The 12048-nt window shown below is 26.1% G+C and overlaps 3 protein-coding genes and 1 long non-coding RNA gene across 4 annotated transcripts; 2 read left to right on the top strand and 2 right to left on the bottom strand.

Moving 5' to 3' along the window:
- The first annotated feature begins 3795 nt into the window (after positions 1-3795).
- On the top strand, positions 3796-6635 carry LOC113794174 (uncharacterized). The gene is made up of 6 exons (XM_027344269.2): positions 3796-4300; positions 4358-4687; positions 4761-5664; positions 5734-5844; positions 5910-6115; positions 6180-6635. Exons 3-6 carry the CDS (start codon positions 5000-5002, stop codon positions 6401-6403), a joined length of 1206 nt encoding a protein of 401 aa, XP_027200070.2. The 5' UTR covers positions 3796-4300; positions 4358-4687; positions 4761-4999; the 3' UTR covers positions 6404-6635.
- Positions 6286-8186, bottom strand: LOC142645664 (uncharacterized). The gene is made up of 2 exons (XR_012846739.1): positions 8076-8186; positions 6286-7982 (listed from the first exon to the last, which is right to left on the bottom strand). It is a non-coding gene; the product is annotated as an uncharacterized LOC142645664 (long non-coding RNA).
- On the top strand, positions 6858-9641 carry LOC142645662 (uncharacterized). The gene is made up of 2 exons (XM_075822487.1): positions 6858-7992; positions 8064-9641. The coding sequence occupies exons 1-2, from the start codon at positions 6858-6860 to the stop codon at positions 9581-9583; spliced, it is 2655 nt and encodes an 884-aa protein (XP_075678602.1). The 3' UTR covers positions 9584-9641.
- LOC113794175 (solute carrier family 41 member 3-like) lies at positions 9524-11888 on the bottom strand. The gene is made up of 6 exons (XM_075822490.1): positions 11363-11888; positions 11116-11292; positions 10794-10980; positions 10546-10692; positions 10092-10472; positions 9524-10021 (listed from the first exon to the last, which is right to left on the bottom strand). Exons 1-6 carry the CDS (start codon positions 11582-11584, stop codon positions 9696-9698), a joined length of 1440 nt encoding a protein of 479 aa, XP_075678605.1. The 5' UTR covers positions 11585-11888; the 3' UTR covers positions 9524-9695.
- Positions 11889-12048: the final 160 nt, after the last annotated feature.

Genomic DNA, 12048 nt, shown 5'->3' with positions numbered 1-12048 from the left:
TAGTTGATACGAGAATAGTTAACCCTCAGGATATTCAAATGAAACGAAATGAAATGATAATGATAATCGGTTTATATTATTCAAAAAAGGATCAAAGAATTTTTTTCAGAAAAACTTTTCTGAAATATTCTGTAAATGTTGATTGTATATAAAGTCATATCTAGAGAATATCTCATTAGAGAATTTTTGGAAAACATATTATGCATATGTTTTTTTTCAATATTTTTTTTTCTAAACAAAAAATAAAAATAAATTTTCAAATCAAAACAAAAAATACAATCACATTATGTGTGTTTGTAATTAATGTTGTTGTTGTTGCTGTCGACAAAACAACAACAACAACAACACATTTATTTAATTATTCTTCTTTATCGACAAAAATCAAAGAGAAAAAAAAATTGAAAAATTGAAAATTGAAATTTTAAATTGAAATTTTAAAGCAGAAAAGAAAATGATTTTTTTCTTCTTTCTACTTTTAAACAACAGATGTGTGTGTGTGTGTAACGAATGAAAGTTTCACTTACAGTATCCGGTTTCCTGTTTTCAGTTTTTTTTTTCCTTGATGTTTCGCAATGTTTCAATGCCAAACAAACAAACAAGAAACATCTTTTAAAAAAAAAAGATGAATACCCGATACTGTTCAAGAAAGAATTTCCGGAATCTTACGAAAAGAGAGTAAAAAAAAAATGATGCAGATGTTTGTTTGTTTGTTTGTTTGTTTGTTTGTTTGTTGTTTTCAAAGTGTGTCTGTGTTTGAAAAAACAAACCGATTTTCAAATAAATAAACTTGGCGAAAAACAACAAAATAGAAGAAAAAAAACGGTTGTTATTCTTGTGGATGCCACTACTGATAGAATTTCACTGTTGTTGTTGTTGTTGTTTGAATTTTGACAAAATTTCAACCGAAAAAACAACAACAACAACAAAAATATTGATATTTGATGCATCATCATCTTCAATCATCCATTGAATTCCATTGAATGATTTTTTTTCTTTCTTCAAAATTTTCTCAACAAAAAAAAATCCAAGATTTTCCAATTCATATTTCCATTTTTGTCAATAATGTAATATTATTATGATTATGATGAATTTACTACTGTTGTTGTTGTTTGTTTGTCGAAAAAATTCAAGAGAATTCTTGGATCTCAAAGAATATTGGAAAAGGCAATGTGAGTCAGGGAAAATGACATTCAACAAACTTTATAAAATTCTGAATTCTATCCCAAACAATGACTTTATATTCACGGTGTCATCATTAATAAACATAGAACATCGGTTTTTGTTTCTTCAATGGTCTATTTTCATTATCATTCAAAAATGTACACACAAACACACACCGGGTATACATACTTACCGGGGATACACTGGTTTGCTATATGATTGATTGCAGATTGCTTTTTAGAATTTAACCCAGTTGCAAAAAAAAGGTAAATAGAAATTTTTGTAACTTTTTTTTACAAAACAAAACAAAAACATGGCAAATAACACCGAAACATCTCCCCATAAAAAACAAAATTGAATTGAATTATCATGAATGTCCAGCCAGTAAAAAAAAATACATTCTTTTTTTTCGCTGTTTTATTTGATTTTTTTTTTTTGGTTGAAAAAACAGAAAATTAACTTTGATGTCTACACTGTTCTGCTCTGCTCTTTTCTCTGCGTGCATGTGATTGATTACTGTGAAAATCAGAAAACGAAAATTCAAATTAATTTCAATCAAAATGAAATTTTTGTTTCCCGAAATGTCAATCAAATGTAAAAATCTAAAGAATTTGATTTTTGTTTCATTTATTTCATCATCATCATCATCATTATAATGATGATTTTAATAGCCAATTGGTCATTGTATGATGATGATGACAAAATAATTGACCAATGTCCAGAATAAAACAAAAACAAAAGCAAAACAATGCCATCTACATTATGAATGCTAATTAGAAAAATATTTTTGAATAAAAAAAAAATGGTTTTTGGAAATGGAAATAAAATATGTTCATTTTTTTCATCATTATAAATATGGAAATAATTTTTCTAGTCAAAAAAAAAAAAAGAATTACTGTTCATTGTTTTGCTTGAATAACAAACAAACAAACAACAGAATTTTTTGGTTTGTTTCACCAGAAAGAAATGAAAGAAAGAAAATTAATCCAAACATTGAATTCAGGACCCGAAAAAATATGGAATTTCATTTGAATATTTTTTTTTTTTTTTTTTGGTTATCATTATTTGTTATTGAACAAACAGAATCAGAATCGGATTCTATCTTCGGAAAAAAAACAAAACAAATGAGATTAATTTCACAACAACAACAATAAAAATCTATCGATATTTGAAATACCAGAATCCAGAAAAATAACAAACAAAAATTCAAAATGCAAATGAAACAAACGCACACACACACAAAAGGCATTTTAGTTAGATTAGATTTTCGTTTTCAGATTCTTGTGATTCAGGACAGGAATTCTATTTGTCATTATTATGTAAAGTGTTAAAAAAAAGAAAAAGAAATTCTTGACACTTTGAAAACAAAACGACCAACAAAAAAAAGGTTGCTGTAATGGACTACATGATCCCATCGAAAATACATTCCGGTTTTTTTTGGGATCCGTTTATTTATTTTGAAACAAATACACAGACCATTATATGGCTATTTTGTTTGTTTGTTTGTCGTTTTTTTTCAAACAATCAAATCGATTGATTGAGATTTTGCGTTAACAGAAAAAAAATTCTGGTCTTTTGAAACAGTCAGATTTTCGATTTTATTTTTTTTTGGTTTGTTGAATATATGGTCTGTTTCTTTTCTCCCTATTCCTGGTACCAACCAAGACAACAACAACAAAAAAAATCAATCCATCACTTCCATCAACTAACTAAAACATACCCCGAACGAAAGAAAAGATAAATATTAAGAAAGACAGAAGAAAAAAAAAATAACCGGCTATCCGGATAAATAAAAGGAAAATAAATAAATAAAAAAATCCTGACATTTGATTTTGACATTCAAGAAAATGACTGAAAAAAAACGAAAATTCATTCGTTTGACCAGGGAAACTGTACATAAGCAAACATTATTATCATCAATGTCAAACCAACCATTTGGCAAAAGAGTGGGAGAGAAAAATGAAATGAAATAAATTTTGACATTTTAAAACAACAACAAACAATAACCATAATTTGTAACGATAAAATTTAAATTAACTATATTAAAGTATTAAAAAAAAAATCTCTGTAAATATAAATTTTGGTTGTCATCATACGATAAATGTTTTTGTTGTTGTTGTTTGAGCAATTTTCCCCCCGTTCGATAAATGATGATCAAAGGAAAAAAATAAACAAACAATTTCGACCATCCTTTAATATCATTTTCTTTCTTTTCTTTTCTTGTTTGTTTGTTTGAAAGAAAATCTGTTTCCCAGATATTATTTTTCATTTATTATCATCTTTGATCTTCTGAAAGATGACGATGATATTTTCATCCAAAAAATAATAATTTATGATCCTTGTCTATTATTTATTTATTATTTATTCTGCAAAAAAAAACGAAAATATTGATTTTTAATCAAAAAAAAAAAAAATTACAAATATAAATTTACGATATTTACAACGTCATCTTTTGGTCAAAGATTTAATAATTGAAACACATCACATCACTAGATGGCATTAATGTACACAAATACAAATATATTTATTTTTTCGACGACAAGGACTTTTTTTTTGTTTTCTCTTCTATAAATCAGACTTGCGCATTTTCAATTTTTTTTGTTTCTGTATATTTTTCCAATTTCGTCGTAATATTTTTCGTATTTGGTATTTTCTTTTTTTCTTTTTTTTAGTTCATCATATTTACCACTCTTTTTTCCTTCAATGTATATGTGTGCGATTTGAGTTTTTGTTTTTGTTTGGCTTGGTTGGATTGATTTTTTTGTTTGACTTTCATCGTTGTTTGTTTGATTTCGATAACGATTGGTTTTATTTTTCCGTTCTATTGTATTTCGATCTATTCTGGCTATGATTATTATGACGATCTTATAATTTTTTTTATTGGTTTGAAAATCAAATATAAAAATGTTTTGATTTTCTGATTTCTGGTTGCTGCTGCTGGAGCTGATGGTTATGATGATGATGTGAAAAGAAAATGTATCCCAAAAAATCAATTTTGATGAATTGAAATTGAAATTTTTGGAAAGCAAAAATAATTGAAAAAAAACTAAAAAAGGAAAAACTTAATAATTATGAATTTATATTGACAAAACGATTATTCAAATTCTCAAACGGATTGGATTGTTTGTTTGTTTGTTGGGTATGTTTTGATTATGATTAAATTTTTTCCATTAACTTTGCTGTTTTTTCCATACAGATCGAATGGAATGATTCGATTTTTTGTTTTTTGATTCGAAAAATCAATCGATCAACATCCGAAGAAAATTTGGTTTTTTTTGTGTGTGTGTCCAATCCATTTGAATTGTTTGTTTTTTTTTTTTTTTGTTTTTTTTTTTGTTACGTTTTTTTTCACTTTTAAGTTAGGTTAAACACACACACACAAAAATTAGTCACCATTATCTGTACATATGATTCTTCGGCCCTAGAAGAAACAGAAAAACAAACCTAGAAACAATGAATTTAGAAATTTTTTAAAAACTTAGAGAAAAATCGAATAGAATCTCAGATCATTTATATATTTGATAAAGTAAGTTAAAAAATTTCGGAGTTTTTTTTCATTAACAAACTCATTTCTCTAATGATAATAATAATAATTCTAGATTATCGATCTGATGATTTGCTGCTGCTGCTGCTACTCTGTATTGATCTAATAAACGAAACGAAAAGAAACGAATTTACTTTTTTTGGTTGATAATCTACCACCTTTCAATCTAGAATATCCAATCTACTTATTTAGAATTTAATGTTGTAAAAAAAACAAATACCTCTTGCCTTTTTTAAAAAATTGGAAAAGCAAAACACCGAAGAATTGAAAAAAAGAAAAACAATATCGTTCATAATGAACAATTTTGGTTATAATCATAATCATCATGAAAATCAACAACAACAACAACAGAATTTATTACAAAATGGCAACAACAACAACAACAATAATAATAACCATCAATTAATACGTACGAATAATGTTGTTGTTAATAATAAAAAATTTCGTAAAAATGAATTTCGACGTTCAAATTTAAATTCAAATAATAATCATAATCATCATCATTATAATTCGAATAACAATAACATCAATAGTAATAATAATAATAATAATCGTAATCATTATCAATCAAATTCAAATAATCAATTATATAATAATAATAATAACCATAATGGTAATAATCAAAATGTTAATAATGTTGATGACAATGGTGATGATGGCAATGATGATGATGTTGATAATGATAATTTACAACAAACAATATCAATTATAAATAAATATCCAATCAATGATAATCAATCATCATCATCATCTACATCATCATTCAATAATAAATTGTCAAAAATATCGAAAAATCAAACTATAATCAATATTCAAGATCAAAAACAACAACAACAACAATCATCAACTTCATTATTGGTTGCATCGAATTTAATGTGTTTTTTCTGTTTTGATGTACTGTATGCACATCTTTATCATAAACAACCACCTGGACGACCTGATTTTACAAATAATTCATAGTATGTGGATGATGATTTTACAATTACAAAAATTTTTAATTACTTAATTAATTTTTGTTTGTAAATTAGTCCATTATTTGTAACATGGAAAATTGGTCAAGATAAACGTCTACGTGGTTGTATTGGTACATTTACGGCTATACCACTTCATGTTGGTCTTCGTGATTATGCATTATCAAGGTTTGTTTTTGTTTTTCTGTGATGAATTGATTAGAATTTTCGGCTTTTTTCAAAAATGAAAACAGTGCATTACGCGATAGTCGTTTCAAACCGATAACTAAAGATGAATTCAATAAACTACATGTTTGTGTTTCATTATTGATGAATTTTGAAGATGGCAATGATTATTTAGATTGGATTATTGGTGTTCACGGTATTCGTATTGAATTTCGTAATGAAAATGGTATAAAACGTACGGCAACATATTTGCCTGAAGTTGCTACTGAACAAAGTATGAAATTTGAATGAATTTGAATAAAAATTTTCTTTAAATTAAATTTTTTAAAAAATTATAGATTGGAATCATATACAAACAATAGATTCATTATTACGAAAAGGTGGTTATCGTGGCCAGATTAATGAACAAATACGAAAAGATATTCGTTTAACACGTTATACAAGTGAAAAAATTTCAATTAGCTATCAAGAATATCATAATTTTTGGATTATACTGAATAATAATGATAATCATCATAATCATAATCATCATACATTTACAGCAGCAAAAATTTATTATTGATTTTTCAATTATTATTTTTTCAAAAAATAGGCAAAACAAAATATATATCGATAACCAATCAATCTTTTCTTCAACAAAAAAAAACCCCTTTTCCCATGTAATTTTAATTAGGTCAACAAAAAAAAGAAATTAATTAATTAATTGCCAATTTGTTTGTTTTATGTTTTATGTTTTGTTTTTGATTTTAAATGAAATGAAATGAAAGAAAATAAATTTTTTGTTTTCGATTGAATATATTCTTCTCTCTCTGTATATGGACATGCGTAAATTTTTAAAAGTTCATCATTTTTTTAGCATCGTTTCCTATATATGCTATATAACGGATTCAATAACGGAATTGGAACGGATTTGGCTCAGAATGGATGTATGTTGGATGTTTGGATGAATTTCGATGTTTTTGGTGTTTTGGATGATGTTTGTTTGTTTGTTTGTTTGTTTTTTGTAATTGTTAATAATGATTAAATTAATATTATCACCATATTTAATGTTGATTATTATTGTTGATCATAATATTCAACCAATTTTAACTATAACAACAACAACAACAACTAATAATAATAATAATAATAATGATTTAATTAAACAACAACAACAACAAACAAATGAATGGCCATTAAGATTTCATCATAGTCCATGGTTACATAAAGAATTTATTGTTCGTAATCAATATAATAATAATAATCATTATAATAATAATAATTATAATGAATTTGATGATAATAATGATATAATGGATTTAGATTTTGATCAAAATATTTATTATGATGATGTTGTTGTTGATGATAATTTGGATCAATATAATAATCATCATCAACAACAACAACAACAACATTATCATCCATCATATAATCATCATCAACAACAACATCATTATAATAATAATAATAATAATGATAAACAACAAAGAAAAAAATTGATTGATACATGTGATGATCCGGATGGTGATGGTTGTAATCGTTGTTTTCAACCATCCATTCATTGTGAACGTAAATTAAAATTAAAAAAACAATTACTAGCTGAACATTTACCTGGATCAAGTTTAACTGTTGATGAATTATTAAGTATATCACGTGTTGAAAAAATGACTAAAGAAGAAAATCGTAAAACAATGACATTTCAACGTTGTTTATATCTGAATGAATCATTAATCGATGAAATTTGTCATTCGGATCGTCGTTTAATGCGTAAAGATTTATTAGAAAATCTTCATTTAAGATCATGTCGTCGATTTAAAATTGAACGTAGTTTAAGTAAACATCTTTATTCATTAGTTATAAATTCAACTGATTGTTCAAGAATATTAAAAGAATTAATAATATTGGATAATTTAGTTGAAGATTTAGCATGTGAATATGAATCAATATTACATCGTTATGATTGCCAAGCTAAATGGTCAGTTGTATGGACATGTCGTGATTGTAAATTAGCATATAGAGATTGGCTTTGTTCAGTTATAATACCATATCATTTATATGGTAATCTTATAAAACCATGTCAAAGTGTTTGTGAACAAGTACAACAAAAATGTCCACATCTTCATCCATATGGTAAAGGACAATATGCTGGTGAACCGGTATTTCTTTGTATTGGTATGGATAATTTGTTTTGTAAAGTTTTTGTTAAGTTTTTTAATGATTATTTTTTCCTCACATCAAACCAGATCCAAACATACCATTTAATAAAAAAATAACACCAAATATACCATTCGGTGATGAAGGAAAATGTTATGATCAATGTGATTTAGAACCATGTTATAATGATGAAAATGAATCACCTGTACTTGATTGTCCAAATGTTCAATCATCATTGTCATCATCTAAATCTCAAAAACCATTCAACGAAATGATCGATAATGATAATAATAATGATGATGAAATTCAATTGATCGATCAATTTAATGAAACAGCAATTTTTGATTATAGTGCCGAACAATTCAATACAGATATGGATATGATTGATAATGATAATAATAATGAAATGATTGATGATAATTTTGATGATCAACAACAAACAACAGAATTTTCATCATTATCATCATTATCAACAACAACACCTATTGAAGAAATTGATTTAGGTGATAATTTTTTCGATGATACTGATAGTGGTGATGATAAAATAATGATGATTGCTGCAGGTAATGCACAATTACAAACAATGACAACAACAACAACAACATCGTCAACATCGACAACATTGTTAACTAAAAAAACAAAAAAATCAACAACAACAACAAATCAACCAAATAAACAATGGATTAATGATGAAATTGATGATGATGATGATGAATATACAATATCTGAACAACAACAACAACAACAAACAGCAGCTGAAGCTTCTGTATCAATCATATCATCATCATCATCGGAAATTATTGGTAATTTTCAATCATTATCATCACAATCTGTACAGGAAAAATCATCAAAAATTATTAAAATTAATGAAAAACAATTAAAATCGGAAAAATTACAACAACAACCACAACAAGAAGTACAAACATTACCACCATCATCGTCATTACCATTATCATCGATTACAACAACAACAACAAATCCATCAACAATTGATCCACAAATCTATGTACAGGAAATATATCGTGAACAATTATCACAATCAACTACAAATGATCCATTTGATACGATTATTAATGAACAACAACAACAACAATTAAACGATGAAATTAATATTGTTGTTAAAGATTTTCTTGAATCACAAAACATAATGAAATCAATTGATCAGAAACATTGGTCAAAATCATCATCATCACCTACAACGACAATATCATCATCGGAATCGACAAAAACAAAAACAACAACAGAATCAATTATAAGTGAAACAATGCCACCAGCAGGTACTGAATCAACATTGATCAATAACAACAATAATGTTAAACAACAAACATCGGATAATATTGTTAATAATACCATTAATAGAAATATTTCATTACAAAATAATAATCATCTATATCGACATTATAATAGCCGAAATAAGGATAAAAATTTACAACCAAAACAACAATCAAAATTTTTCGATAACGATCAATTGAATTTATCGATTGAAAACTCTCAACGATCACCAAGAGCTGCTTCATCAACAAAAATGGAAAAAAATTCTCAATCATCATTATCATTATACAACCAATTCATTATATTATTATTAATCAATATAATTATCATTATGTAAATGTAGTTTTTAAAAAATAAATAAATTTAAATTTAAATTTGAAACAAACAAAAAACAACAATTTGAATGAAAGGCACAACATTTAATTTTTGAATACTTTGATCGGTTTATATCATAAAAATTGTACAGAAAATTCATATAAATAAAAGGCAATAGTAAGCAAAATAGTACCCAATAAATCACCAAATGCTGTTAAATATGGTATTGATGAATCATCAGGATTATGTCCATATTTCCATAATTTCATAATAATTATACCGGTTATTAATAGTAAAATTAATACCTGTATAAATGTTGAGATCAAATAAATGGGTAAAAATAGCCATAAATATTTGGATGGATGTTGATGGTCATTGAATTGATTTAATAATACAAAAAATATTAAATGAAATGGCATTACAACCGATAATAATGTTTGTGTTGATAGTGAATGTTGATCTTTATTCATTCAAAAAAAAACAAAAAAAAACAAAATTAGTCATTCAAAACATATTTTCAATTAAATTACCTTTTCCAATAAGAAAAGCAAACAAATTATGTCCATCAAATTGTTTGACTAGACGTAATAATTTACTATGGGAATTTTCCTGATTAAATGTACGTATCATATGTAAATTTGATGATAAACGTGATGCTTGTATGGCGGCAATATTACCACCAACACCATTCATTAATGGTTGATATGCAGCAATATCATCAAAACGAATAACCGAATAGCTTAATATAAAACCACTAATACTTGATATAAACATAGCAATAAACATTGGTATCCAACAACGTAAACCAAGTGATGAACCGGTTGATAAATGTGAACGTGCCACATTAGCTAACCAATTGACTAACAATAAACTAATGATAACAATTATCACCAATATAAACCACCAATCATCTGTCAACAAACAAAAACAGTTATTAATCTTTTGAGATATTCGGCAAGGAAAAACACAAAACAAAAAACAAACCCATAATCGAATAGAAAATTGATGCAATCACATAAAGAATTGCCAATGTAACTAGATCACCTAATGCAGCAGCAATTGGTGTTGCTACATTATCCGGATTAATATCATGTTTGATTGTCCAACAAATTACCAATATCATTATGGTTGCTATTAAAAACACAAATTATAAACAAGTTAGAAGTTTATATTTACAAATATATAAAATATATAAAATTCAATAAATCTAATGACAAAAACAACAAAATTACCAAGCAAAAGACTAGTTAATGAAGCTGTAATAATACTTGTTGCACAAAGCATCGGTATATGATTAAAATGGATTGTTGATGTTGAACGATTATAATAACCATTAAACATATTTGTTGATGATGAATAAAATAGATTGACCAATAATGCAAATAAAGCGGCAGCAAAACCGATTACAATTGATTGACACTTATGGATACATGTGAAATACATGAACAACAACATGAACAAAAAAGTTGGTTAAAAATATATGAACAAAATTAGTTTGTTAGTCAAACAAATAGTGAAATTCGAAATTATCATTATTATCCGAAAATAGCATACCTGTACAAGTGCAATATTTGATCGAAATATTTGTAAACGATTTTCTTTATTTAATTGACCACAATTTGCCATTGATGATAAACGACTTGTCATTGTCATTTCAAGATTACCTTTCAGACCTAATAATGCTGGCAATAATATATAAATTTCGGGCATATTTATAAATACAACCGATGTCTTTTGTATTCAGTGAAGAGAGAATGGAAAAAAAATGAAAATCAATATGAATCAATCATCGATTACTTACTTTGATATGATCAAGTAGAATACCGGCTAAAACCATACCAAAACCGGCAACAAGTAATGGTAATGAAATTTGACGAAGAATTTTCAAACGATTTTCATCATCATTTGTTTTTTTATTCTGTTGATCATCATTTTTTAATAGATTTGATTTGGAACAATCACTTATGTCATCATCATTATTATCATCCTTTCGATAATGATTATTATCCACAATTTTTGACATTTCTTCTTGTTTTGACAATCAATTTTACCCAAATTATTTACAGCTTTAAATTATCATTGAACAACCAAAATTAAAAAGAAAATCGAAATTCGAAACGAAACGGTTATGCGTATTAAACAACCAAAAACAAAAACAAAAATATCTTTGTTTCTATACAATCCAATGATGACAATACCGATAATAATGATGTTAACCAGAAAAAAATATCACACATTATTATATTGCATACGTGTTTCTGTCAATAAACAAACAATCAACCAAAACGAAAATATTAACAAACCAAACCAAAATATTAAAAAAAAAAATAAATAAACCGTAAACATGATTATTCATGTTGTGCCATCTATTGATGCAAAATATCATTAAGAGAAGAAAAAAAAATTTTTTAAATTATTCATTTTCTAAAACAAGAACTATGATTATGGATGATAGTTGAGTGAGGTTAGGTTGATGAATATTTCTAA

Source organism: Dermatophagoides pteronyssinus, unplaced genomic scaffold, assembly GCF_027571235.1.
Source record: "Dermatophagoides pteronyssinus isolate colony J.1.1.1.1 unplaced genomic scaffold, Derpt_VIB-CSIC_2022.12 sq0017, whole genome shotgun sequence".
NCBI classification, from domain to species: Eukaryota; Metazoa; Arthropoda; class Arachnida; order Sarcoptiformes; family Pyroglyphidae; genus Dermatophagoides; species Dermatophagoides pteronyssinus.
This window is presented reverse-complemented; position numbering and strand designations above follow the sequence as displayed.

Coding starts and splice junctions, on each gene's coding strand:
- LOC113794175 (XM_075822490.1), bottom strand. CDS start 11,584: ATGTCAAAAATTGTGGATAATAATCATTATCGAAAGGATGATAATAAT. Junction 10,693..10,793: donor ATTAACTAGTCTTTTGCTTG/GTAATTTTGTTG, acceptor TGTTTTTAATAG/CAACCATAATGATATTGGTA. Junction 10,473..10,545: donor AATTTTCTATTCGATTATGG/GTTTGTTTTTTG, acceptor GTTTGTTGACAG/ATGATTGGTGGTTTATATTG.
- LOC142645662 (XM_075822487.1), top strand. CDS start 6,858: ATGATTAAATTAATATTATCACCATATTTAATGTTGATTATTATTGTT. Junction 7,993..8,063: donor ACCGGTATTTCTTTGTATTG/GTATGGATAATT, acceptor ACATCAAACCAG/ATCCAAACATACCATTTAAT.
- LOC113794174 (XM_027344269.2), top strand. CDS start 5,000: ATGAACAATTTTGGTTATAATCATAATCATCATGAAAATCAACAACAA. Junction 5,665..5,733: donor GATTTTACAAATAATTCATA/GTATGTGGATGA, acceptor TTTGTAAATTAG/TCCATTATTTGTAACATGGA. Junction 6,116..6,179: donor TGAAGTTGCTACTGAACAAA/GTATGAAATTTG, acceptor AAAAAATTATAG/ATTGGAATCATATACAAACA.